The sequence below is a fragment of the Heloderma suspectum genome, chromosome 11 (assembly GCF_057233095.1).
Source record: "Heloderma suspectum isolate Gila_16-S chromosome 11, 16-S_ref, whole genome shotgun sequence".
NCBI lineage: Eukaryota > Metazoa > Chordata > Lepidosauria > Squamata > Helodermatidae > Heloderma > Heloderma suspectum.
The window spans coordinates 6366414-6394229 of record NC_139468.1 but is presented as its reverse complement, the minus strand read 5'-3'; the positions used below and the strand labels follow the sequence as shown (position 1 = coordinate 6394229).

The 27816-nt window shown below is 45.8% G+C and overlaps 1 protein-coding gene across 1 annotated transcript in view; it reads left to right on the top strand.

The window, feature by feature from the left end:
- ENTREP2 (endosomal transmembrane epsin interactor 2) overlaps positions 1-27816 on the top strand; it is a 205007-nt gene that overhangs the window by 56222 nt on the left and 120969 nt on the right. The window contains exon 2 of the mRNA XM_084816401.1: positions 21800-21910. Coding sequence (XP_084672527.1) covers positions 21812-21910 — 99 coding nt within the window. The 5' untranslated portion in view covers positions 21800-21811. The remainder of the gene's footprint in view (positions 1-21799; positions 21911-27816) is intronic.

Here is a 27816-nt window from a genome sequence, read left to right as displayed (position 1 = left end):
GTTCGGAGAGTTTTGTTAATGCGACGCAGCGCCGGCTTATTGGAACAGCCGAAAGTGATTGAGATGTTGACGTGGGTAGTTTGACAAATGGCTACTTTTTAGATGTTCCTCTGCTGGGAGCACCTGGTCTTCATTACTGAGGCAGGCCACCTGTTCCACATTCTTCTACAACCTGTTAACAAACTGTGAAGGGATACTGATCTAAGACATTATCAAGGAGCCAATCAATTACTCAAAATGAATCTTAATGTAAGGCGGTGTCGACAGCATAAAGTAAGGCAATGCAGAGAATTAATCAGTCGGATGCAGTCCCTTAGGCTGACTTTGTTGCTGTGGAAGTAGGGCTGTTATGCCTTAGCCATTGCTCTCCTTCTTCCCTTCCCCCAGACAACCTTTCCGCCTTCCCCGAGAGCCCTGAAAAACATAACTCTCTAAAGAGGAACAGCCTAACATGAAATGTTAGCACCTTCACCAAAGTACAACTTCCAGGATTCTGTGGGCGAGGGGAGCCATGACAACTCCTATGCATAAAACTGATCTGCGTTTGTAGTACGGCTATGCCCTGAGTGGGTTGTTTTTGCCTGCTCAGACTGGGAAAACTGGTCATAATGATGATGTAGACCTAGCTATTTCACTAATCATGAGTAATGGCCAGATACTTCCATGAGTGGTGGCTCCAAACTTTTGAGGGCCCTTGGGCAAGGCACCCTCAATGGGCCCCCTCCCTCAGTGCGTCTGTTTTCTCATTGCCATTGTCACCCGCGTCTTCTGCTCTTCACCCTCTTTCTCAGCATTGCTGGTGCTTGTTTGCTTGCCAGCTTGGCAGGCAGAGAGCCAGGGAGCAAGCGGCCTGAGGCATCTCCTGCTCCTCCTTCTCACCGCCACCATTGTCTGGGCTGGAGCAAGAGGCAGGTGAACAAGCAAGTGGCAATGGTGCAAAGGAGGAGCAAGTCCAGGGAGCTCTTGTCAGTGGGCCCCTACTGGGGTGTGGGGACATGCCCAACCATGCTTACCCTTGACGCTGGCTCTGACTTTTGTGCAGGGGTGGGGAAACAGTGGCTCTCCAAATGTTGTTGGATGGGACTGCAACTCCCATCAGCCCTAGCCAGAAGAGCCAATGGTGAGGGATTATGGGACTTGCAATCCAACAATAACTGGAGGGCCACACGTTCCCCACCTCTGCCCCCATTTACATCAGGGGGATTTAAAAAACAAACCAACCCTTGTTGATACATCTGCCTGTAATACCTGCACCACTCCTAGGGACTGACGTTTTACTGGTTCATCTAAAGTTGTAGGCAACCATACACTACAAATGTGTACTGGTTTAGACATCAGAAGAAGGGTGGCCACTTATGCCCTTCCCTGAGCATCTGAAACTTTAGCAGGCCAACAGGGAAAGGGGGACCCATCCTGGACAGTGCTGGAAACACCAGGCTTCCCATTACAAAAGAGGATCTCTGGGACCTGCAACAAAATGTTGTACTGTGGAGGGGCTCCTGTTCATGGTTTCAGCCAGCCAGCCACTCTGCCTTCCTAGACACTCCATTCCAATCTCTTTCTATCCACCCTATGGTCCATTTTTCTGTTTTCTGCCTCCCAAATGACAGTCGGCATTCTATGGCCACTGTGCATGCTGAGTCCCCCTTGGGCTGTTGGGGGGGGGGTTCCCCCATTGGGATGCTTTCCTAATGCTTTTGGTGCTTCTGAGAACCTTGGGATCCCCCCCCCAGGTATGCTGACATCTTCCTCTTGTTTCTCAGTGGCCCCATTTTGGTTTCAATCTTGTCTGCACTCACCACCCATGTTTGCCGTTAGAAGGGGTGGTAGTTTCCCCCCAAATGCATTGTTGTTTTGTAGAGTTCCTTCAAGTTGTGCTAGAAATCATTCCCTTCCCACCCCCTGATACTTTGGATCACATAACTTCAATTGGGGGGGGGGGTGTTCTGGCAGGGGAGGCGGGTGGAGGAGAGAGAAGCCATGAGCATTAGATTGGTTTAGCTATGTAATGTACATATGCTCCAAGCATCAAGCCTTGAGGGATATATGTATAGAGAGAGTTGTTGAATCCACTTTGATGCTAGTTAAATGTCACCTTCAGTAGGATGAAAACGGCTGTACTCGTAAGTCCGTGTAACAAAATCATCCTTCAAAGTAGGAAAAATGTATGCAAATTAAATACAACAGACAATCTAATGTAAAATATATGGAAATACCCCTTGTACAAGGCACTACAAGGAAAATGCTTTGCTCCCTTAACTGAGCTATTAAAGATCTGGTCTCTAGTTGTGAAGGGGGGAAATGGTCTGGCTGTACAAAGCTAGCATGCCAACTATTTTGGCTACTGATCAATGATGCACTATTTGTGCTAGACGCGAGGTGCTAGAAGTGCCGGTCAAGAGTGCTTCACTCGTCTTCCCCGTGCAGGCAAAACTAGCTATCCGACCAAAGTGTCAGCTAGAAGAGCATCAGCCAGGGGCCTGATGGCATCAGGAAGTGGGCCCCTAGCCCCCGATGTCCTCTGGCCCATGGGGGAATCTGTGGGGGGCAGCCCAGTCTCTGACCCAGTATGATACCCCACCCGTGCATTAGAGCCTTCCTCTCAGGAACAGCTGAGGAAGCTGGCCATTGGTTGTCTGGGCTGTGCCACTTCGGACTTCAGCTGGGTGGCTCACATAATTAAATGCTCCCCTGTGCTTAGAAATATAACCACTGCCTTTGCAATACTAGGCTAGATTGGACTCTCATCTCCATGACATGCTAGTTTTCTATGTGCAGGGGATGGGAAAGCATTCTGTCCTGTGAGCCCTCACCTGCAATCTGAAGTGACACATCACTCCTGTTCCTATGCTGCTTCCAGCAACCATTTTTATTTTCCTAGAATGCTCCAGAATGATGCCCCAGGGTGGGCCCCCATCTCCACCCAAAATGCCTCTCAGAATTCTGCTGCATCATGACATGGTGTCATTGAAAGACCTCCTTCTCTCATATGAGATTGCCTGGTTCTTAAGATCTTCTGGAGAGGCCCTTCTTTCAAGAACCCTGCCTCTAGAGGCATGTTTGCTGGTGACATAAGAGAGGGCCTTCTCGGTGGCTGCTCCCAGGCTGTGGAACTCTCTCCCAAGGGAGGATACAAGTTGGCTTCCTCTCTGCTGTTCTTCTGCCAGCAGGCAAAGACTTCTTTATTTAAGAAGGCCTTTGGCCTGTAAGCGAGAGCCAGTGTGGTGTAGTGGCTAGAGTGCTGGACTGGGAGTCAGGAGATCTGGGTTCTAGTCCCCACTCGGCCATAGAAGCTCACTGAGTGATTTGGGGCCAGTCACAGCCTCTCAGCCCAACCTACCTCATAGGGTTGTTGTTGTTGTTGTTGTGAGAATAAAATGGAGAGGAGAAGGATTATGTACGCTGCCTTGGGTTCCTTAACAAGGAAAAACACAAGATATAAATGTAACAACTAAATAAACATAAGTGAGTCTGTTGGGTTGGGTGCAGTTTTCAATATTTTTTTCTGTAATTGTTATGTTTTTATTGTATTTTAATGTATTGTTTTATTGTTTTAATCAGTTGTAATTGTTTCTGTAAGCTGGCTTGAGTGCCATTTTTTGATAGAAAGGTGGGGTACAAATAAAGAAAATGCATAAATTGTGGGGCATTCTGGGAAAATAAAAATGGCAGCCAACAGCAGTAGGGAGGCCAGAGGAGTGCTTCTAAGTTTCACCCCCATCCCCTGCAGTTCATCCCCTCCAAAATAATCAAAATAGCCCCTCCTCTGTGTCTTGCTAATGACACGTTGGAGGCCTGTATCAGTGAAGCCCTCATCTGAAATGCATGAATGTGAGTACTGAGATCATTCCTTTTAGACTGGATATAGATGGACCCTAAGCCAGCATGGATATAAATAGTGATGCCCGTGCAATGCCATAATTCAAGAAATGATGCTGGCATTGCAACAGGAGCAGGCATCTCTGGCAGATCTCCATACCAATGAAAATGTTGGGCTTGGCATGGAAAGAAAAGTCTTAGGGGCAACCCAGGCGTGTGTCTGTGTGCTAAACATGTGCCTGCCAGCTTGGCTATAAAGTGCGGTTGGGGGTCTACTTGGCGAGCACATGCTTAGCAGAATCAGCTAAATTGGGAAGCATGTGTTTAGCAAAAACACATCTGGTTTGGCCCTTAGGTTGTAAACATAAACTCACTTGCCAGGAAGTAAGTCCCACTGAATTTAGTGGGACTTGCTTCTGGGTAAATATCCTTATATCCTGTCTTTCTTGTTCATAAATTCTGGAATCATAGAGTTGGAGGGGGGTCTTGTAGGACACATCTACTCCAACTGCCTGCTCAGTGTAGGAAAATCCTGAGCTGGATTGGAGCATCCCCAACAGATCGCTGTCCAGCCTCTGCACAAAGACCTCCAGCAAGAGAGAGCCCACACCCTCCACGGTCACCAGATCTGTTGTTGAACTGCTCCTCTCGTCAAGATGTGTTGAACTGAAACCAGCCCTCCTGGAACTTCAGTCCATGAGATCTAGTCCAGCCATCTGGGGCAGCAGAGAACAAATTGACCCCTACTGTGTGGCAGTCCTTTGGCAATTTGGAGAAGTGCTCTTATGTCCCCTTCTCTGTCTTCTCCAGGCTGCATATGCCCAGTCCCTTCAGCTTTTCTGAGTGACTGTTGCACATGCATGCACATGCACGTGCATACACACACATACACAGCCAAATTCACCCCATCACCAGAAAGGTAGAAAAGAGGAGCCAAGTTCAAACCTCCCCCAAATTCTTCCTGAACATTTTAAATGCTGAATTTTCAGCCCTGCCCAAGCCAGCCTGCCTGCCTGCCTGCCTGCCTGCCTGCCTGCCTTCCGTCCTTCCTATCTATCTATCTATCTATCTATCTATCTATCTATCGACAACATTTATATACTGCTCCCCATCCAAACAAATTCCAGATTGGTGAACACAAGAAGTACAATAATGAAAAAGATAAAAGATAAAAATATCATATTAAAATTATTAAAAACTAAATGCTAATAAAAACCAGGGCTGGTCATTTATGGAATGCTTCCCGGAACAGAACTGTTTTCAGAAAGCATCGGAAGCAACCCAGTGTTGGCGCCTGCCTGACCTCCAGGGGCAGGGAGTTCCAAAGAAAGGGGGCTGCCACGCTGAGGCCTCTTCTCCTGGTGGACTCTGATCGGGCCATAGGTCCATGCAGAACCACCAGGAGCATGCCCCCCGATGACCTCAGTGAAGGGGCAAGGCGCTCTCTCAGGTATCATAGTCCCGAGTTGTTTAGGGCTTTGTACATGAGTACCAAAACCTTAAACCTGGCCCGGTAGCAGATAGGCGGCCAGTGCAGTTCCCTCAGCAGAGGAGTTACACACTGAAAAGGGGCAGCTCCTGAACGCAGCTGAGCTGCTACGTTCGGCGCTAGCTCCAGCTTCTGGAGCAGCCTCAAGGGCAGCCCCACATGGAGCGCACTGCTGTAATCCAGCCTTGAAGCTGCTAGTGCCTGGACCACTGTGGCCAAGTTGTCCGAGTCTAGGAGAGGCCGTATTAAGTGCATTATTAAGCACCATCCTATTCAGTGGTGCCACTGGATCATTTTAGACCCTAGATCTGATGATTGGGGGGCGGGGGGCTTTAGATGGCCATATGCACTACTTCCATTCTGAAGCACACAACTAACACACTTCTCCTCCCTGCAGTTGCCATACCGTGCTTTACAGCCGCTTCTGGATGTGGAGGTTTTGCTTTAGCTATCAGTGACAATGACGGCAATCATAACTACGCCTGATAACACTTGATCCACCTGAAATCAGACGTTGGTTTTATTGAGCTGGAAAAGAATTCTCTATAATAGCAGTTAGGGATGAAATGATTTAAAGGCCTGCATACAACATCCAGTATAACTTGTGATCCATAGCTGGGGCGGGGACGGGGGTGGGGGGTTTGATTGTTTTACCGGATGCTGTGCTCCACAGTAGGGAATCTAATTGCTTGGTTAATGCAGAATGTTGTTTTGGAGATGGTTTTCTGCTGCAATTGTTCACTGTTCTTTCAGAAATGAGGCCAGTAAATACTGAGCGGGGAGAAATCAACATTTATTACCAACTTCCTCTCTTCTGTAAATATCACAAATGAAGTTTACAATATTATTAGGTGGATTATAGAAAAGATTAAGGTCACATCTCTGCCACTGCTATCTCTTCTTGTCGGTATGCCCTAATTCTCCCCCCTGCCCTGTCAAATGTCAGCACAGTTTCCGTACTCTTAAAACTTGCCTTGCCTTTCATGTTCCTCTTGGTGTGTGGTTTTTTTTTGGGGGGGGGGGGTTGGGGTTGAGGGGGAAATCATTACGCCTGCAAATGTCTAGTTTTCATAGCAACATCTCCTTATACTCTTTTTATGAACTGTAGCTGGGTTTGGGAATCATCATTCAACAATTCTAAGCTGAACCCAGCACCTCCCCCAAGAGTCATTAAGATACATTCAAGTGTGAAATACGCTTCTGTGGTTGGCTTCGTATTGGTGCCCAGTGGCTAACTGGAACACTTTGATGCCGGGATTCCATTGATCATTGGCATGCAGGAAAAGGTCCCAATCCAGCTAGTTAGTTGGTCATATCTATGTCCTGTTGAAAGCAATGGGGCATGGGTTAGCCCACAACTAGTTTCATTGGTTTCGATAGAAATTACAGCACAACTCTATCTATATATATTCAGAAGTCCCACTGTCTTCAGTAGGGCTTACTCCCAGGTAAGTGCACATAGAATTGGAGCCTAAGGGCAGTATCCGACTGTGTCATTCCGTTAGTGCAAATGGCATTGCGCCAGCAGAAACTAGGTTATGGACTGTGCAAAAGAAAAGGATCCAACTAAAGTTACGTTTGCACAAGCGGTTTTGCATAACTCTTGGGCAACACGTTGTTCAACGTGTTGTGCATTACCGTTGCGCAACCAGTTATGCAAGTGCTTGCACCCATTGTGCAACGCATCGTGCAAGCAGTTGCTCAAGTGTAATGGGCAGCCACCTGTGCAACGAAAAGATTCAGCAGTGCTCTGCTAGCACTATTTGAGTTTGCAAAAGGTCACCATTAGGGATGGAGCGGGCACCCGATTGGGTTCGGGAGTCTGGCGGACCCCCCTGCCCTCACCCCCAAGCTGTGCCTGCCAAGCTCCTGCCCCCACTTGACACCCCCCACACACACTTGCCAAGCCACCTGCACTCACCCGGAACCCATCCATGAGCACATTTTGCAGAAGAAAATGGCGATCGCGAATAGGCACACATTTAGCGTTGCGCAAAATGGTGCCATGAATAGCCCATATATGCAAGATTACAATGCTCAGTGAACACGGAATGTTGGAGGAAATTGGACACAGAATGTGTATGTTAGGGAAAATGGCATATAAAAATAAATGTAAATTTTCATGTGTTGTTGCCATTCTTGAATTTGGACCGAATGGATTTAGGATTGAATACATGCAAAACTGATATGGACCAGAAATAGACTGTTTTGTCCAGCTCTAGTATCTAAGACTAGTAAAATACAGCACATAAAGGTGAACTTTGTAGGTCCACATAGGGTAACCTTCCCTAGCCTGGTGCCCTCCAAATGTATTGGACCAAGCTGGTCAGGGATTATGGGAGTTGTAGTCCAACCAACCTGGAGGGCAGCACCCGGTTGGGGAATGACTGTCTCTGCCTTACTCATGCAGCCCCTCGTGGACCCATCCAGAAGAAACACCTGTTTTTCCTAGTCAATTATTTGTATGCTCCTGGGAATCATCATTCAACGTATTTATATGTTTTTCTTGTCCAGATTGTAACAAAAGGGAAGTCTTTATTCTTTGAGATGTCTGAGGATACTTTGAGTCAACTTGATGCAATGGTCTCTTTGAGGGAAAGATATCTATGCAGGTATCTGGAATTAAAGCGCACTTTCCCCTTGGAGAACGAGTCCCCTGCTGTCGGGGATGATCAAATATTTCAGCAAGCCAAGGAAGGGGTGGGGGTGGGGAAGTCCCCTTGCCTCTTGTTTTAGTTAGGCAAAGGGCTTACTTCTTCCAGCAGATCTATGGTGCCATCCCGTTGATTATCGCTCACTGTGATAGAGGCAGCTATCGTTACAATGGATCTACCCCTCTGCTGCTTTTAATCTTCTCTTTCCTGGGTAATTTTCCTTTTCTTCAGTGAAATCTTTCCCAGGGTAAGGTCCTACAATTTTTAATAGGGAGGTGGGAGGGAGACCTAAGATATGCTTGATCAGGGCTGAGCTGTTCAATCAAATTAAAAGCATCATTCTACAGCTTACCTCCTCCCAAAGCCAAATTGGCATAGGTAGCTTACACTGGAGTTCCTTCAGTAGAAATAATCTTTCTACTGGTCCTCTATTTCTCTCCCCCATCAGTGTAAAGCTTCTAGTCCTTAAGCTTAAATCTATAACTATCTCACCCCTTCCATTCAGGCCGAGTCCAGTTTTGATCAGCTCTGTCCCAGCACTGGACCTCCTTCCATCCTACTTCTCCACCGTTTCCTCCAGCACTCCTCCTCTCTGTTCCTTAAACCACTTTCCTTTCCTGATTTCTCAACAACCTCCTCCCATCCTCTCCCTTTTTGCTAAGCAAAGATTTGCCTCGACCATTCCCGCCTCAACATTGCTGCACTCCTCCCCAGGCCAACCTGTCACATGGAGCTGCTGCAACGAGGATAGAAGTGGAATCAGAGAACTCCTCTGGGGTCCCTGGAGGGGAGGGGGAGAATAAAAACGTAACGAAGGAATAGAAACATAAACAAGGGTTGTGGTAACAAGAGAATTTCTTTTGATGACTCAGTGCTTTACAGTTATCGTATATGGGAGATCTGAGGAGGGATTTTCAAAGCGTTACACTGTAGGTGAGAAGTGGAAAACTTTAAAGATGTGCTGGACCACGGTTTCCGGCAAATGTCCTTTTGAAGTTTTTTAGTATTACATTTACATCCACCTTTCTTCCTCTTACAAGGAACCTAAGGCGGCTTACATGGTCCTCGCCCTCGCCATTTTATCCTCACAACAACCCTGTGAGGTACACAGCGACTGGCCCAAAGTCACCCAGTGAGCTTCATGGCTGAGTGGGGACTATAACCCGGATTTCTGGAGCTCTAACCACTACGCCACACTGGCTGTCTTTCTAAAGCCACAGTTGGCTAGAAGAGGGTCATGAGAGAGTGCAAGCAACCCTTGTAGTTCTGCTCAGGTATTAATTGTTTGCAACTGATATCAAAACAAGAAGCAGAAATGCTCTTTCTGTGGTCCTGAATAAAACATATGAAGGACAATCCAATCTCATCTGATTCCACTGCAGATTCTTCTGACATCCCTAGGGGTGGGGCACCTTGGCAGGGGCCCAGAAAGTAGAGTAATTTCCTTCCATTGCTTTCAAAGGGGTGGAACTGGTAAAAAGACATACCCATCTGTGGAGGGGGAAAAGGAGCAGAAACACTCCTTTTCCCTCACTTCTGCCCTGCAAACATGAGCCTCATAGGGCTTTGGATATCTTGGGGCCACCATCATCGGGGCTCTCTGAGATGAGGGTTATGATTGCCTTGTCCTAGATCTTTTTTTGAAGCCAGGGAGAGCAGGACCTGCCTGGTCCTTAAAAGAGAACAGAGCAGGTACCAGACATGCTTCCTTGGGGGCAGAGCTCCCCGACCTGGCTGGCACAGCTGAAAAAGTCCCCTCTCTGGTCCCCACCCACCTTGTCCCTGATGCTGAGGGACACGGGGAACAGCCTCAGTCGAAGACATCCAGAGCAGGCTTTCCTTAAGGTTGTTGGTTGCCTGGGGGTGTAGTTCTTATATACGGCTGGCCCAAAACCATTTGCTGTCCGAAGCAAAGGACAAAATGGCACCCGCCCTCCCAGTCCATGTGCAAAAGCCAACCAGACTGGCCGTTGAGCTTTTAACACTGATGACAGCATCCTCCACCACTCCTGTGCAACAGACCAGCTTTGGGGGTGCAAGACAGGCGGGGTGTCACACACAGCTCTGTCCTCCAGTACATTGATGCAGTTTCCTGCCCCTCAGCATCTGCAGCCTGGGGCAACCGTCCCACTCTGCCTAAGGTTTTTTGGAGCTGTTGCATTTGGTGTTGGTGTGGTTTTGTCTTTAAGCATTCAGAGAGAGAGAGAGAGAGAGAGAGGTGCATTTGTAATATTGCTGCCACCATCAGTAATACTATTCCTTTTATTAAAACTTCTGCCCCACCCTTCGTCCAACAAGTCCCTGGTGGTACATATCGATGGGGGGTTTATCATTTTATCCTTACAACAACCTGTGAGGTACAGTAGATTATACTAAGAGAGACTGGATGTCTTAATGAAGATTTGAACTCTGATCTACACAGCTGAATACCATCTACACTGGTCTGCCTGTCCTTGAAGAACAAAGTGACCTTGCAATAGCTTCCTGCTTGAAAATGTTACCTTGTCTACTTTAAAGGGCTGTTTTTTTAACATTCATCATCATCATAATCATCATTATTATTATTATTAAACCACCACTAATAAATACCACATATATCATGAAATGAGCAAGTTACGATATACCGACATAACTTAAATACATGGAGTACCTTTGTTGTAGGTTGTGTTTTACTGTTCCAGCAGTTAGTTCATTAATGAAAGCCATCTTTCCATATGTAAATTTGTTTTCTCAAATGCAGTGCCTTTTCATGTGCAGTCAGTTCACACTTCCAACCATGGGTTGTCAGGCAGAGGGGGAAAACTGCTGCAATGTCTCTGCATGTATGAACCAACTCTGTTCCAGATGTTCTTAAAGCGGCAGGCAGATGATCATTTAAAGAGAGCAGATGGAGAATCGTGCAAATAGTAGTGGTAAGGTTCTGAGAGATATGGTCATTCCAGATAAGACAGGTCTTGTAAGCCTGTGGCAAATGCAAAGCAAGTGAAACCAAGCAGGAGGGCAGAAACAAAGGAGGAGGAATTGCCAGAGGCAAATTGTGGAAGAGGGAAAAATGTGCGTGTGCAAACCACAGTGCAAAGATAAATGGAAGTGATATAGCAAGTTATGTAAATCCCGTTGGTCGTTTTGTTGCAACAGTGAAAATAATGGGGGTGTTTGGAGAAGATCAAAAGGCTGATGTTCAGTTGCATCTGCAATTAGAGAATGAAATGTACAATGGAAAGGAGAGCTAATTGGCAATCGGGACAAGCAATGACTAATATTGTGTTGAGAATATGAATAATTTTATTCAGGATGCAAATGAAGCCTCCCCCCAAATAGGGCAAAACCTCCCAATTACACATAACTGCAGTACGGAGAGAGCGGCCTCGTTGGATGTGGAGACTGCCATCAAAGAACTGAATTTTCATTATGCTCCAGCATCCCGATCCTGAGACCAGGGTCAGATAATAAGCCCAAGTGACAGTAGAAATAATAAGGTGAGTAAAGTGAGCAGAGGGAATGCTAAGCAGTTACAGGGCTGACATTGCTGTTGTCTGGGTCACTTAGCAACTGGCGAAGCATGCGATCAAAGTGAAAGATCAGATACTTAGAAGGAGAAAGAACCTGCAGGAATTCAATAGGAAGGGTCTTTTTGTATTTACTGGGGTGCATGTCTCTGGTTCAGTTTTAGTATTGCTCCATAGGTTGTCTCTGCCCTGCATTCCATGCCACCTTTCTGCTGGTTTAACACAAAGAATCTCCAACATTCATTTTGGAAACGGTACCTATGCAGTTTGCTGCAGTTTTCAATTCAATTTTTTGCACACACACACACACACACACACACACACAGCTTACAGATTAGCAATAAGCAGGAGCATCTTAATCATAACCTTGTGTAAAAGAGAATATTGATGCAGTCACCCAGCGTTGCATCAGGATGCGTGCTAGGCATAATTGGTGCATTCATGTGCATTGATTAAATCACAGTGCACATAGTCTTGATGTGAGTTTTGTTGTGATTATATCACAGTCCCCCTTTACATTGTCTTTTGATCAACACTCATCCATGCTCCTGAACATTAGTAACTAGTGGGGGGGGGGGACCGAAGACTTCAATTAATTGTGTATGTAGACCTGTTTGAACAGAGCCTGGAAATTTAAAAAATGGGGAAATGGCAAATAGCAAATGCATTGGTGCAGCTTTGCAAACAAAATCAGGTCATTTAGAACCTTGAAACCAGGGGAGTTTGGGTGGGGGAGAATGTTGTAACCACCTTGAATATGCACTAGTCAAAGTGATGGGAGGACAACCACAATAATGAATTTGTGAAAGTGGCCGTGGAGCTCCAATCTATTTGCCTCTTATTCTCATACTTGAGCTGCTGCAGAGGAAAGTACTAGAGAGCAACTCAGATACTTGACCCAAGCTACCAATGGCTACTTGAACTATAATTGAGGGACTGGTGTATCAATTAGACCCAAATCCCAAGTTAATTTAAATCAAGCAGCTACATCTTTTTTTTATCCTTTTAATTGTTTCTTCTTGAGTAAATGCAGGGACCCCAATCCATTTTGGGACCCTAACATGTTGCACAGGGGGGCTTAAACTCTTTCCCCACACTGTGGTCGCTATCCAGATTGGTGCGGGGTGTGTGTGTCTGCACCTGCTATTTGTATTGCCAGATAGTGATCCATTAAAACAAATAGATTGGTATTCAAGCTAAACAGACCCAGCTCTTTGAACTGTGCCTCTTCATTCTTGGTTTCCATTTGTGTGAATTCGTCCATGTATTTGTAAATACATTATGATGAGTAGGGATGGAAGCACAACTCTTTTGACCTCAGGAAGTTGTAGTAGGCATGTACCTGCCCTGCTTAAATTAAGAGGCCACAAAGGAGCACATTAAAAGCCTGGTGCAGATAGCAAAATCATTGCTCTGTTTCTTTGAGGATGTGATTCTACTGACAGACGTTTTGACACTGATTTATTCTGGGTACTAATGTCAAGCAATGTAGTGCCACTTCTGTGAATAACTGGAGAACCATCCTAAAATTAGTTCCCCTTGATTTATTGCTCATGAAAAAATGATTGAAACACAGATGACAGAGCCTTAGCAATGATCAGGGAAGATGCTATCTCTAATGGCACATGAAGTGTGTAATTTATTTTTCAGTGTGAAACTTTCCCCAGATATATATCTGGCTCTGTACATGGAGCTCAAGCGTGTCCTGACACCGGCCCCATGTGGTGATTCAGAGGCCTCCTTTGATGCAAACTCAGAAGTACTGCATGCTCAAAATTCAGCCAAAGCCTACGCTGTGCACAAAGAGCCCTTGCCCGGCGCTTTCCAGATGGGTTGGACTACAGATCCCATCATCCACACCCACAACCAATTGTCATGCTGGCTGGGGATGATGGAAGTTGCAGTCTAATACCTTTGCGTAAGAGCCAGTGTGGTGCAGAGGTTAGAGTGTTCGACTGGGGAGACACAGGTTCTACTTGGCCGTGAAGCTCACTGGGTGACTCTCAGCCTAACCTACCTCACATGGTTTTGTGAGGATAACATGAAAAGGAGGAGGATCACGTAAGCCACCTTAGGCTCCTTGGAGGAAAGGGCAGGATATAAATGTAACAAGTCCATAAATGAATCTGGAGGGTCCTGGGTTGGAGAAACCTGGTCCAGAGGCTTCTTCAAGGAAGAGGCTCAGTGACACATTTAGGCTCTGAGCCAGTGACCATCAGTGGCAATATGGGCAGTGGAGGCTGGTGGCTCTGATGTCAGTGGAGTGGTGAATCCACTCTGGGTTTCAGTCAGAACTCTAAAGGAGAGTTTAAAGATTTGATTGGTTCTGACTGAAACCGAGAGTGGATTCACCACCCCACTGACATCAGAGCCACCAGTCTCCACTGAATATGGGGAAGGGTATTTTGAGGATTTGGAGGACATGCAAGTGAACTGCAGGGGGAGGTTTGACTGTGGTGTCACCAGATGTCAGAACCTGAGTTCTTGATAATGAGGCTCAATTTCAGTATTATTGATAATTTTCAGAATTATTGCAGTAATTCTGGTAATCAGCTTTAAGCTTTTACAGTCCCAATAAAGATCAGCAGTGAACAGATTACAGCATAGTTCCTTGACCAGGAACTATGACTTCCCCAGCACAAGACCCAAACTGATCGGGATTCAGCATACTGAAGAAGCCTAGACAGTTTGATAGTTCTATCAAGAAGTAAGACAAGAAGCTTTCCAGGTTAGAAAGACGTTGCTTCCAGCAAACTCTACTGAAGCATTATTCCCACAGAAATCTGGGGCAGGGGGGATGGCAGCCAATAAGAATCTCTTCTTGCTGCTGTGAAATTTGCAGCAGCAATGAAAAAAGGCAAAGGTTGGGAAGCGATGGCAAGGGTGATCTTAAAATAGGGACAGGCCTTTCTTAGAGACCCTCATCACCACAAAGGGTTGCATGAAGGAAGTCCTAGGTTTAACCCCAGCAACTCCAGGTACAAGGGTCTTGAGTAGTCGGGCTGGAAAAGACCCCTTTCTGGGACCCTGGAGAGCCATTACCAGATAGCATAGGCAATAATGAGCTAGATGGACAACGGATCTTGCCAAGAAGAAGGAAACATAGAAGTGCAATGTGCCAAGCCAGAGCACCGCACTTTTAAATCCATGCCCCTCTTCTACTTCGGGATGGGGCTTAGGCAAACATCAAGGCCTGTACCTAGTTATTTGGCCTTGGCTGTTCTTCAAAGTTCTTCCATCTTGTTGAAAGGACTTGGAGCTCTCTGTGGTGCTGAAGGGCTTATGCAGTCCTTCTCTGTCTCACCTTGGCTGCTTGTGGCTTCACATTCTGTTCCCTGACCAACCTCCTACCCGCTTTCAGCACCAGTGCCCAGCTGCAACAAATGTGCCAAGCAATTTCGAGCCAGATAGCTAACAATGATCGTGAGATTCTCATTCTGTTCTGGGACAGGCCATTTGATAAGGATCCCAACCTTCAAGTTGGCCTTGGCTGGTGAATCTGGACTTGAACCCGCCAACATATGGGTAAAAGGTTTGCTTCTTTTCTCCATTACAAGGCCATCTGCCATGCTCCTCGCACTCGTCTGCTTGCAGCTTGTTTTCTCTTATGATGATGATCATTGAAAATGAAGTTTTCTTCCGATTTTGGAATCCAGTCATCAAACCATTGCCGGGACCTGCCAGTTCCCAGAGCCCACTGGATGGGACTTACTCAAAAGTAAATGCTGGAACCAGGAGGAGTTGTCTCCCCTAGCAGACAGCTGCTATAATGGACACTTTGCCTTTGGACTCGGGGACGGGAGAGAAATTAGTTTGGTTTGCATTTTAATACGAACTGACCTAATTCAGAAACTGGAATGCTGTGATCCTTTGCTTTTTACACCTCTCTGAATTTTGTGATGCAGTTCTCTGTTGAAAAAATATGTACAAAAATGCATGCCTTAGTGTAAGTAGCATGCAAAAATGCTTACGTTAGGGGAAATGGCATGCAACAATTCATATATTAGGGGGCATTGCTTGCAAAAATGCATACACATTTTTGTACACATGAAAATGCACACGGGAACGTGTATGAATGTTTGTGCAGAATTTTTTCTTTTTTAATTCACAAACTAATGGGGAAACAGGATGGACCTGTGCTTTAAAAAGTGGGGACATTATAGGAAGTGAAAAAGACAGATTCATCCCTCCCTCCTGTAGACCATGCCAAATCCAAGTGGTTGAACATAAGAGCTCTGTCCCATGCCTGGGTTCCCCCTCTGCTTTCGTGATCACCTCCTGGACTCCAAGAACAAAGATGGTGGTGAACCTGGACAGAGGTCACCATTAGAAGGCACAGTGATTGCCTACGGCAGAAGGCCCCTTTTCATCAAATGTTGTGTCTGGGGGTGAGACCCTGATATAAGTGCTTCCAGGATCAGGACATGCCCATGGCAAGGGTCGGTGTGGAGCAAGGAGTGATGGAGGCAGGAGTGGCCCATAGAGGGGCTGGTCCTGGAACAAAGATAATGGAGCAGTCTTGGCCCAGTAACACCATCCTTTCCTAAGTGAAGAGACATAGAGTGGGGACAAGCAATAAAGCCAAGAAAGGCTTCTTTTTGCATTCTTGATTATTCCCCGGGCCGCTATATTAGCAATCCAGAAACTTAAGCAAATGTTGTTATTGCATTTCCCTGATTAGAAGCAACGCTCAAAATTAAACCAGGCTCTCCTGGGGGAGGTGGGGAAAAGCCTACGCTGCAGCTTGCCTCACTTCCATTTCCAACATCTGTTTCCAACTGGGCAGCTTTTGATAACTTACTGACAAAGTTGAAATCTTTGGCAGTGGCGTATTCTGTGTACGTCTGAACACGACCTACCATCTGGGATGCCAGATCACATCTGTTTCTTTTCAGTGCAAGCCATAGATGGGAGAGGCTGGGTGGGGAATGCTGGGAGTTGTAGTCCAACCATCTGGAGGGCACCAGGTTGGGGAAGGCTGCAGTAGGGTAAGATAAAACTAAATGACAGTGGTAATTGTTCTTGCTGCTGGTCCATTGTTCCCCCTCAAATTGCCATTCCAATGTGGACGAGAGGAGGGTGCTGCTGGATACTTGTAATTAGGGATGGGTGAACTTACTGTGGTTTAGGTCATGTGCCACTCGCTGGGCCGCCACTGGCCACTGCTGCCGCATGTGGCGAGTCACTGGGCAGTCGGCGAGTGAGCAGCACACGGCTGCCCAATCCCTCCCCAAGCTGCCATTTTGCATAAAAATGGCAGCTTGGCCTTTTTCAGCAAGGCCGGTTTTATGCAAATGGTGGCTGTAATGTGGCCATTTATGCAAGATGACAGGAGTAAATGGCCACTTACACCTGTCATCTTGTGTAAATCACCATTGTTTAATTACCGTTTTTCTTGCATAAATAACATTTACACCTGTATTCTTCTGTAAATTACCATTGCTTAATTACATTGTTCTCACATAAATGGCCACTTATACCTGTAATCTTGCATAAATTACCATTGCTTAATTACCATTTTTCTTGCATAAATAGCATTTACACCTGTAATCTTCTGTAAACTACCATTGGTTAATTACAATTTTTCTTGCGTAAATAGCATTTACACCTGTAATCTTCTGTAAATCACCATTGCTTAATTACATTTTTCTTGCAGAAATGGCCATTTACACCTGTATTCTTCTATAAATTACCATTGCTTAATTACATTGTTCTCACATAAATGGCCACTTATACCTGTAATCTTGCATAAATTACCATTGCTTAATTACCATTTTTCTTGCGTAAATAGCATTTACACCTGTAATCTTCTGTAAATTGCCATTGCTTAATCACCATTTTTCTTGCGGAAATGGCATTTACACCTGTAATCTTCCGTAAATCACCATTGCTTAATTACCATTTTTCTTGCATAAATGGCCATTTGCACCTGTAATCTTCCATGAATCATCATTGCTTAATACATTTTTCTTGCAGAAATGGCCATTTACACTTGCAATCTTGCGGAAATCACCATTGCGTAAATTATCATTTTTCTTGCATGAATGGCCTGCAATCCTGTAAGATCACGCCTGTACTCTTGTCTAAATGGCTGCTTTACAGCCACCATTTGCATAAAATCAGCCTTTGCAAAAAAAAGTCCGAGCCGCCATTTTGCAGCTCGGCGAGAGATTGGGGATCCCCGCACTTACCCTACTTGGTGCATCCCAAGTTGGGTAACTGTGGGGATCCACAGACTGGCATCTGAGGGGGCCAAGCCAGTGATTTCCCGCCAGGCCTCAAGCCCCAGCCGGATGCCCGCGACATCCCAACTTGTAATTCTCTGGCTGTAAGTGTCTTTGTCCACAGCCTGGAGAGCATGTTCAAAAATGGTGCCGGGTTGCCTTGCTCTCCAGCACTGCACAGTATGTTTGTCTCTCAGCCCTTGGGGCAACATCTCTTCTGACTTGAACTTGTGACGGGCTTCTTCCCAGACTACTGAAATGCTGGGGCTTCCTTCTTTTAGCTCCTTTAATTTGCACGAATACAGCAGAATGACTGTGGGTAGACTGAGTCTGATCGATACACTTGGATTGCCCTCAGCGCCCTTCTTCTTGGCTAGTGACAGCTTGCTTGTCCTGTTCAAGCAAGATAGCGAGGACCCAAAGAGACAGGGAGGGGCTCCTAAATGAGGTATAGAAGATTCTGTGTTGGACCTAGCCAGCTGAGAAAGTAGACGATTGAAGAATTTGTGTTCCATGTGTAACCAGATAATTCCCTCAGGAAAGCTAGCCTTCATAAGATCCAGTGCTGGAATGGTAGCATTTGTCTCGTTGTCACCCGAAGACAGATTGGGAGTGGTTTGACAACGCTGCCAGTTTTCGAAAAGCTTTTGTTTCTCTCTTAGCAAAAATGTTACACAGATGGAGTGCTCGACTCCCTGTGTTCAGTGGCTTTGGACAAAGGCATCGCATCTTTCATCTTCTCTCTGGCAACATGAAGGGAAGATTCCACCGCAGCAAACAACTGTGATTGTATGAGCAGATGTCCCTTTCTGTCTCTCTTTCTCGCTCCCTGCTCCCTTCATGAAGCATGTGAGTGGGCACATGGGACATCACCAGCACAAAGTCAATAAATGAATACATAAAATTAGGCAGGTGCCTGCACAGAACCCTGGGGGGGCCATTTTGCTCTTGCGCCTTCACACTGTTATGGCTGTGTCTGTGGGACCTTTTTTGCCTAGCACAAAGAACAATGTCATTTGTCACCTGTCTGGGAAGGACGTTAGCCGTCGTCACCAAGAGACCAGTTTGCCAGCTTGTGTCATAAGCAAGCTGCTAGGCCTACACATCTTCACATGAGCTTCCATTGGAAGGGCATTTCCGTATAGCACAGGAAATACCATGAATTGATCACAGCTGCTTCATTCTTGCTGGAAACTCTCCCATTTGGCTTCATGGAAAGCCTCATTTTCAAGGCCACATGCTGGAGGAAAAGAATGTTCCGGGGCTTGAAAGCACATGGGTTGCTTGAAATGATGATGGACGATTATTTGCCACATTATGCAAATTTGTTTTCCTGGCTTCCATGAGCCAATTGTGGGCCACCATCTGTCTCCAGTTTCAGGGAGGTGGCAGGAAAGTGGGGGGGGGGGAGAGAAGAAAATCCCCAAATCCTTCTTCTCTGCAGACACAGGCTAAATCAGGCATCACACTGGGATGAAATAGGATTAAGGCAAGCCCAGCTCTCGCATTAGGCTTTTGCATACTGGTGACTGGAGGAGGCAGGTAAGGGTTTGCTTCTCATCTTGACCATAGTGAGCTTCCCTCCACCTATTAATCAGAGAGCTTCGGCTATGGGGTGGTATAGAAATGTAAGTCATCATCATCATCATGGAATCATCATGGAATCATAGAGTTGGTACCTTGGAGATCATCTAGCCCAACCCCCTGCTCAGTGCAGGCTCTGCACTGCAGAGCGCAGCTACATCATCCCTGGCAGATGGCTGTCCATCCTCTGCTGAAATACCTCCAGGGAAGGCGAACCCACCACCTCCAGAAGCAATCTGCTCCACTGCTGAACAGCTCTCACTTTTAGGAAGCATCTCCTTGTGTTTCACCAAAATCTGCTTCCCTGTAATTTTCCAGCCAGCTGTTCTACTCCTGCCCTCAGGAGCAATGGATAATAATACTGTCCTACCTCTCAGAGGTAGGGTTGTTGTAAGGAAGACTGGGCTATTGTATGTGAAGGGCTTTGAACACTCTATATAAATGCTGTTGCTGTGAATAATCATACTAATTATTCTCATTTATTTATTAGTCGATTCTCATAACAGTGGTGATTTATTTATACAGTACCATCAATGTACGGTGCTTTGCAGAATATAAGCTGGGGTGGACAACGTGCAGCCCCCGGGCCTTTTATGCAACCCTCACTGGTTCCCTGCCACCGCCACCAAATTTGCTGTTGCAGCAGCAGCAGCAGCAAAAAAGGAAGTGATTTTGCTTTAAAGCAAGGCAAGCACTCTCCACACACCTGGTTGTATGACAAGACCCACCGCTTTTTGGCCGCAATACTGCAGCACAAATTGTGCTGCCAAACATTTCTGTAGAAAATGTGGTGGCAGGAGAACATGGGGAGCTCCCACAACCCCTGGTATAGGGGCACAGATCCCAGCCCTGAGGAGCTAACCATCAGCACAGGAGAGACAATGCAGGAAGGGGGAGCAGAAGCAGCAGCAGCAGCGGAAGAGGAAGAAGAAGAAGAAGAAGAGGAGCAAACAAATATGCGTGTATTTCAGCTACATATTCTTAGGCTTAGCTACAGTTCGGTATGGGGTCCAAGGGGTGATGGACAGTGACTGACAGCTTCAGTGACTGACAATACAATCCTTTATATATGTATCAGAAGCAAGCCCCACTGAGTTTAATGGGACTTACTCCCACGTACATGTGTACAGAAGTACAGTCTGTACTGCAGCTTATACTACCAAGCAGGGCAACTCTTTTCTCTTGCCCCCCAGCCACACTTTTCCTATTCAAATGTCAAATGGAGACCTTTCTCTGTTGCTTTGCCAAGGGGGTGCTTTCAAAAGGCGCCTGAGGAAAATTTAGCAAATCATGATAAGTTTGGCAATTAAGCCAGTTATTTCCTGGATTTTAGGGAAATAGACTAGTTAATTTCCCAGCCAATACAAAGTGAGCTGAAGGTGGGTGGGGTGCCTATCTATGTATTTCAAAAAAGATATATCCAAATGGGTTAGGGTTAGTAGAACATGGGTCCCTGTGCAGCTCCAGGGGCCTGGATTGAGCCTAGATTTGCCAGACAGCACAAGCAGTCACCCAGGACACCCTGTGATCTGCATTTGAGCATGCTGTGTACATGTTATGGTTAAGGTCAAGTTTCAGGTTAGGGTTAGTAAAACATGGGTCCCTGTGCAGCTCCAGGGGCCTGGATTGAGCCTAGATTGGTCAAACAAAGGGAGTGGTCAACCAAGACACCCCGCAAGCTCCGTCTCAATAGTGAGAAGTTTAACTTTCTGGTGAATTCACAGTCCCATGACACTTGCCACCACTTCCTTTCCCCCTGCTGAGAAGGAAGAAAATGATGAACTAGAGTTTGCTGATCTAAGACGCTGAACTGCAGACCGGAAGGTCGGCAGGTCAGCAGTTCGAGACCTGAGTGCTGCGTGACCGAGTGAGCTCCCGTCTTCAGTCCCAGCTTCTGTCAACCTAGCAGTTTGAAAGCAAGAAATTGTAAGTAGATAAATAGGTACCACCTCGGTGGGAAAGGTAACAGCGTTCCGTGCATCTCGGTGTTCAGTCATGCCGGCCACATGACCATGGAAGCGTCTTCGGACAGCGCTGGCTCTTTGGCTTAGAAACGGGGATGAGCACCACACCCTAGAGCCGGACACGACTGGTTGGGGACACCTTTACCTTTTACCTTTTTAGAGCAGCTTTATTCCCGTGGGTGCCCTCCGGATGTTTGGACCCCCTCCCCCAGGTGGTACCCTCCAGATGGCCATGCTAACTGGGGAGGATGGGAGTTGTAGTCCAACACATCTGGAGGATGCCAGCTTGTAGAAGGCTACTCTTTGGGGGTTGGACTCGGTGGCCTTGTAGGCCCCTTCCAACCCTACTATTCTATGATTCTATACTCTAGGTTGTGCTGGCTATGATGAAACAGTGTTGATCACTGTTTCAAAATCCATTAGAGTAGTCAAATACCCATGGATATGGAAGGAGAATAAAAACCAGGATGATGTCCCATGAACGAGACTTGTCCCCACCCCTTGCGAGGTCTTCCAGCGTGTGATCAACAGGCTTCCCTCTCCTTCTTGCCTGCAGATAACCTTCTTCATGCTGTTGTCGGCAGTCTGCGTGATGCTGAACTTGGCTGGTTCCATTCTCTCCTGTCAGAACGCTCAGCTGGTAAACTCCTTGGAAGGGTGTCAACTGGTGAGTAATGAAAGCCACATTTTTCAGAATGATCACTGATTTCATTTTAAAATAAATGGAACAGAAATTACGTGAATAAGTTTATATCTTCCTATTTTAAATAGCAAAAAGCGGGTTTCCATTTCTATTTCAAAACTTGAGGGTGAGTTTCTTTTCCTCTCAAAGGTTTAGTGTTATGCCATCAAGCACTGATCAGGGGTGGTCTGGCTACTTCCTGGGAAAACCTGTGTGCTGTGTAGTGGTCAGTGGTGGCTGTAGCCATCTCTCGGTGCTCATCACATGGGCTGAGAATGAACTATTGATCCCCACAGATTGGGAAAATTGTTTATTCTTTGCCAATACAATACACATCAAAATTCAAAGTGCGGCATTGTCGGATCACTTCTCCAACAATCCTGTGAGCTCCAAAACTCTCCTTGCTTCCTCACTCCACCCAGTTATAAGCCTCCCTCCCCTCTCCTACCCACCCATGTAGCTCTGACCATCAGGTCTCCAACATCTGTCAGGGGTGTTGAACCTCCTTCACCCCGAAGGTCAAATTCCATTTCAGAGAAGCTTCCACATTCCAGGGGTGGAGGAAGCTGGAGACAAAAGGCGTGGGGCCCAAAAATTTTAGCGTCAAGCTCTTATTGCCAGTAAATAATCCTTAGGAGAGGCATGCCAACCTTTTAGAAAGGCGGGAAAAGCTGCATAAAAGCCAGGATATCACCAGTGTGGCCATACAAAATGGGTTGGGGCCAGGGAAAAGGGGTATAGCCTTCTGGGGAACCCTGGAGGGACAGATTGTATGAGGGCAGATTTTGGTCTTCTAGACTGGCATTCCCTTCACACAGCGGCCAACCAGCTGTTGACCAGGAACCCACAAGCAGGACATGAGTGCAACAGCACCCTCCCTCCCATGTTCCCCAGCAACTGGTGTACGTAGGCTCACTGCCTCTGATACTGGAGGTAGCACATGGCCATCAGGACTAGTAGCCATGGATAGCCTTTTCCTCCAGTAATTTGTCCAACCCCCTTTTAAAGCCATCCAAATTGGTGGCCAGCACTACATCCTGTGGTAGCGAATTCCATACTTTATGTGCTGTGTGAAGAAGTGCCCCTAAATAGTTTGGGCCCAGGTTATTTGAAGGAACATCTTTTCCCAAATGAGCCTGACCAGCCACTGAATTTATCATCAGAGGTCTCACTCCATGTCCTACTACTCTCGAGAGTTATATCAGAGAGGTTCAGCTGGCTGGGATACTTGACAGAGCCTTTTCGGTTACGGCTCCCAGACTGTGGAACTCCCTACGTCAAGATATCCCATTGACTTGTTGGAGTCTGGAGATTTCTCTGTTTCACAAGATTTGAATATCTTAAGCGTGTGCTTGTGTGTGTGTATTTTACCCTTGTTGTGGAGTTGTATTTTAGTTGGCCCTGCTTTATAGTTCTTTGTTATTTTTAATGTTTGATTATACTATTTTTTTAATGGGTTATGCGAGCTACTTTGGGGGATAAAAAGCGTAGTAGAAATGATTTTATAGGTTAAAAGGCCCTGTATAAATAATTTTCCAAGTGTTCCTGGCACCTCACCCATTGCTTTTAAGGCAAGGACCATCACTTGATGCTTTGCACATGAAAGGTCCCAAGTTCAGTCCTTGGCATTTCCAGTTTGGGTTGAGAAATATTCCTGTCTGAAATGCTGGAAAGCTGCTGCCTGTCAGGGTAGACATTACTGAGCTAGATGAACCAGCGGCGTGACTCGGCATAAGGCAGCTTCCTATTGTTGGATGAAAACATGGGGGTCACAGGGTGGAAACACGAGGGCCATAGCTCAGTGAAAACATGGTGGCAGAGCCCCTGCTTTGCATGCAGAAGGTCCCGGGTTCAATCCCCGTCATCTCCAGGTGAGGCTAGGAAAAACACCTGCCTGAAACCCTGGAGAGCCACTGCTGCCAGTCAGTGTTGGCAATACTGGGCTTGGTGGACCAATGAACTGCAGCATAAAGTGCTATGCAGAGTTCAGCGGCAGGAGGGAGCCATTTTGTTCTTCCCTGACTCAGATTACAATCTGAGCCAAATAAGGATTTATGGCGGGGAAAGGTCATGTAAGGTTCATCTTGCATCCGAGATGGTAAGTATGAGCTATCGAGGTCCATATTCCGAACCATGGAATTACAACGTTCGGCAACTTCTCTAGCAGACAGAGGGCTCTGCAGATAGATGGTGACCCTAGTTAGGCAGCAAGGACAAGGAAGTGTGGCTGCAAGCTCAGTTGCGGATACTGATGTGAACGATCCCTCCAATGCTGTCTGTAGGCTTTGGGTGGTTCAAGTGTCTTTAGTGTCCAACTTTCAGATGTAACCTTTTATAACTGGGAAGGGGAGGTTGGGGAAGCTACATATTTATCATTCCAGTGAGAAATGAGACCCTCAGTCATGGGTGAAAACATGCAAAAGCTTTAAAGATGTAGCAAACATGATTACAGTTTAATCAGGGGTCTGCTCGGTCTTTAAATTTAATGAGATGTATAAATTGGTAAGATGATGGCGTCGGAAATGCAATCCAGCAGGGGGAAATTTGAGGAGAAAAAACACCAAGGAAATGGCAAAATAAATCAAACTGATTGTGTTAGAGGGGTTCTTTTCTGGTCCCAAAGTGGTAAAAATTACCTTTGGAGGGTAGTTTTATTGATTCAGGCTTAAGAATGGCAACTCTAAATATAATTAATACCTTCTTATAGTCACAAATGAGAAATTAGGATTATTAAGCCCTAGGAGATGTTAGTTCATTTTGTGCTATGAAATCTGGTAATACTTTTTCCATCTCTCTCCATTTATAATTTTAATTACAAATTGACTCTCTTACAGCGTTTTCTCTCTTCCATTGGTCTGTTTTCCTTTTATGGCAGCTTATTCATTTGTTCTCCCGGAGTGTTCAGGCTGGCCCACAAGCAAACTCCATGGGGCTTATTTAGATGCATGGCATTCACTAATGGCAATCAGGCCTGCATCTATTTGGGATCTCCTAATAGTGTGAATGCATCTGGTTGAGCTCCGGTAATCTGAAACCGGAGACAGAAGCACAGCATAATATGCCTCCCTACATTTTGCATTTCAATCAGACAATTTGCTTGCTGCTCTCTGCATGCCCCCCTTTTGAAATGAATCCAAAGTATAAAGGAAAATGTTACCCTCTGCCTAGCATGGGCATTACCTGTATGTGACTTTGCAACAATGACAGTATTAGACTTTTAGCTTGCTTGATCCCAAATGCTTCAGAAGGTAATGGCATACAAATGTTCAGAATAGCCACTTAAAATCAATAAAATACAACCAACGCTGTGCCTTATCTAAAACTCCATCCCAAATGCAAAAGTCTAATGAGTAAGTGATATGTTCAGAAATATTATGTTGCAGAGCTCTTCCTAGAATGTACCACCTTGGACTGCAAGTGTGTGTGTGGGGGGTGTGGGGGTGTTTCCTGACTAAAATAGAGACTCTGTACCCATGGCAAGCTAGAATGCCACCCCTCTGTATGCATTCTAAAGTGGTATAGTCCAAAAAGAACGATATTGTGAGGTATAGATAGATAGATAGATAGATTTATTTCATTTCTATACTGAAGTATCCAATAGCCGGAGCTCTCTATAGATGATATATAGATTCGTGTGTATACACACACATACTATTTTTTGTTATACTATGTTTCATTATGTTATTGTATTTTATGGTTTTAAGTTTTGTTTTGTGAACCACCCATAGAGCTCTGGCAATATAGCAAAGCAATAAATGAGTAGATGGGTTGAAATGGCTCTTAGTTGAATACAGCAAACCCTTCATCCAAACATACTGAACTGTCAGGGCTGGACACATTGTGTCTGCCCAATCTGAATGGAGGCATGGCTGCTGGCACCCCCAGGCATGGCCCCTGCCATGGTGCACCCCTGTAGCCCCTGGAGGGATGGGTCTGTCCACTCCATTCCCCTGAGGGGGTGCTGACCCACAGCAGGAGGCAATGTGTAACTCTGCCCCTTGAACTACTCCCCCTGGCTTCAGACTGTCTTGACTGCAAAGCTATGGGATGGTTAGTGATGTCTGCCACCTAGTAACTGAAGTTGGCACTGCAGGCTTCAAACACAGAGACACATATAAATTAATTAGGATTAATGTGTTTAAAAAACCAAATAACCCCATGGTGCACAGCCCTACCAACTTCCAGGTTTCTAGGTTTCATGGTCTCAGAGCAATGGCTCTGACAAGCAGACACACTTCCTCTTTTATTATTATAGACTAGCGAACAGACCCTATCCTGCCACCAAGGAAAACTAAGCTGACTAACAAAATTTTAAAATTGAAATTAAAACATGTCACTGTGTCCAAACCAATAAACCTAATTAAAACCCAGACATCAGCCATAAAAAAGCAGCAGTAAGACCCTCAAACCAATTTACCAAGCCTCAAAGGCCTTTCTGAAGGTTGTCCCCAATGTTAGTCCTACTTAGAGTAGACCTATTGAAGTGAATGGGACTTAGGTTAGTCTAACATTGGATACAACTGTAAAAAGGCAGGTTTTCTCAATACAGTGAAAACAATCTGATGAAAGAGCCAAATGGGTCTCTCAGGAAAAGGCATTCCACAAAACATAGGCCATGACCAAAAAGGCCTTGCCTCTCCTATCCAGCCACCCAACTTCATGTGGCATTTGGACACAAAGCAGGACATCTGGTGTTTGATCTAAGAAAGCAGGAAGTTACATGGAAAAAGGCAGTCCTCAAGTAAGAACCAGCACATTGAACTGTATCCGAAAATGTGGGATGTATGAGAATTTCATTTTTGCTTGCAGAACATGTGAGCACACTCCATTTGAAGCCCCGAATGTGAGCACAAGCACGTGTCCACCAAAAATATTCACAAACTGTTGACCACGTGCTCACGTTCGTCTCCTTCCCAATTCCCAGTTTGATTTGTGCCAATTTCCTAATTTGTGCCAATTTCCTCAGTAGACTGAACCAGCCCTGCTTTAGCCTATGGTGGAAATTTGCACAAATTAGGAAATGTATGCAAATTTGGGGAGATTCGCGCAAATCTCCCATTCAATCACTGCTCAATTTGTGCAAGTTTCCCATTTGCACAAAGTGAGCAGCGACCACAAACATGAACGGAAAGCAGGCACGAGACAAGTAGCAAGAAGATGTTCAGAGAACCTAGCGGTGTTGAACATCACTCCGTCACTCATCCCTACTGAAGACCCATAAGCAAGCAATGGTGTTGACATACCATAGGAGTGATATGCTCCATGTGAAGATCCTCTATTCAGTAAGCAGGACATGGCATTTTGAAGCAACTGCACTTTCCAAACACTTTTTAAAGCCAGCCCCCATGCAGAGTGTCTGGGTATTGCTAAACTGTGAATGATCACGGCCTTTGAATATACAGAGATGTGGTCAAGTTTCCAGCAGGGAGAGGAATTGCACAGTTAAGAGGTCAGCCTCTAAGAAGGCCCTCTTATGCGAACATGGTGTCCTAACATAGTGCACAAACAGTATTGCTAAGGTTTTATCAGATGATGTGAGACATCATGGTGGAACATAAGACAGTTCTGATCTTGTTCCTGGATCTGAGGAAAAGGCCTTGGTGTCTGGCACTTGGTCTCTCCTGAGAAGTCCACAAGGACGACATGATGGAAATAATCACTACAGAACATTCCCAATTGTCTGTCCTATGGCCAAAGTATTTTGCCTTCTCCTCTTTTCAGAGGGCTCCACATTCTGGCGGTTTTGCAACTCTTGCAGATCTGTGTATCAGCACCTAAAATTGCATCTGAGCTACTTCGCACACTGAGATTCTTGCTTCTGTCAAGGTGCTATATATTTGTGCTTTCCATATGCTGTGAGGTTTGGCATTGGAAGCAGGTATAATTTTACC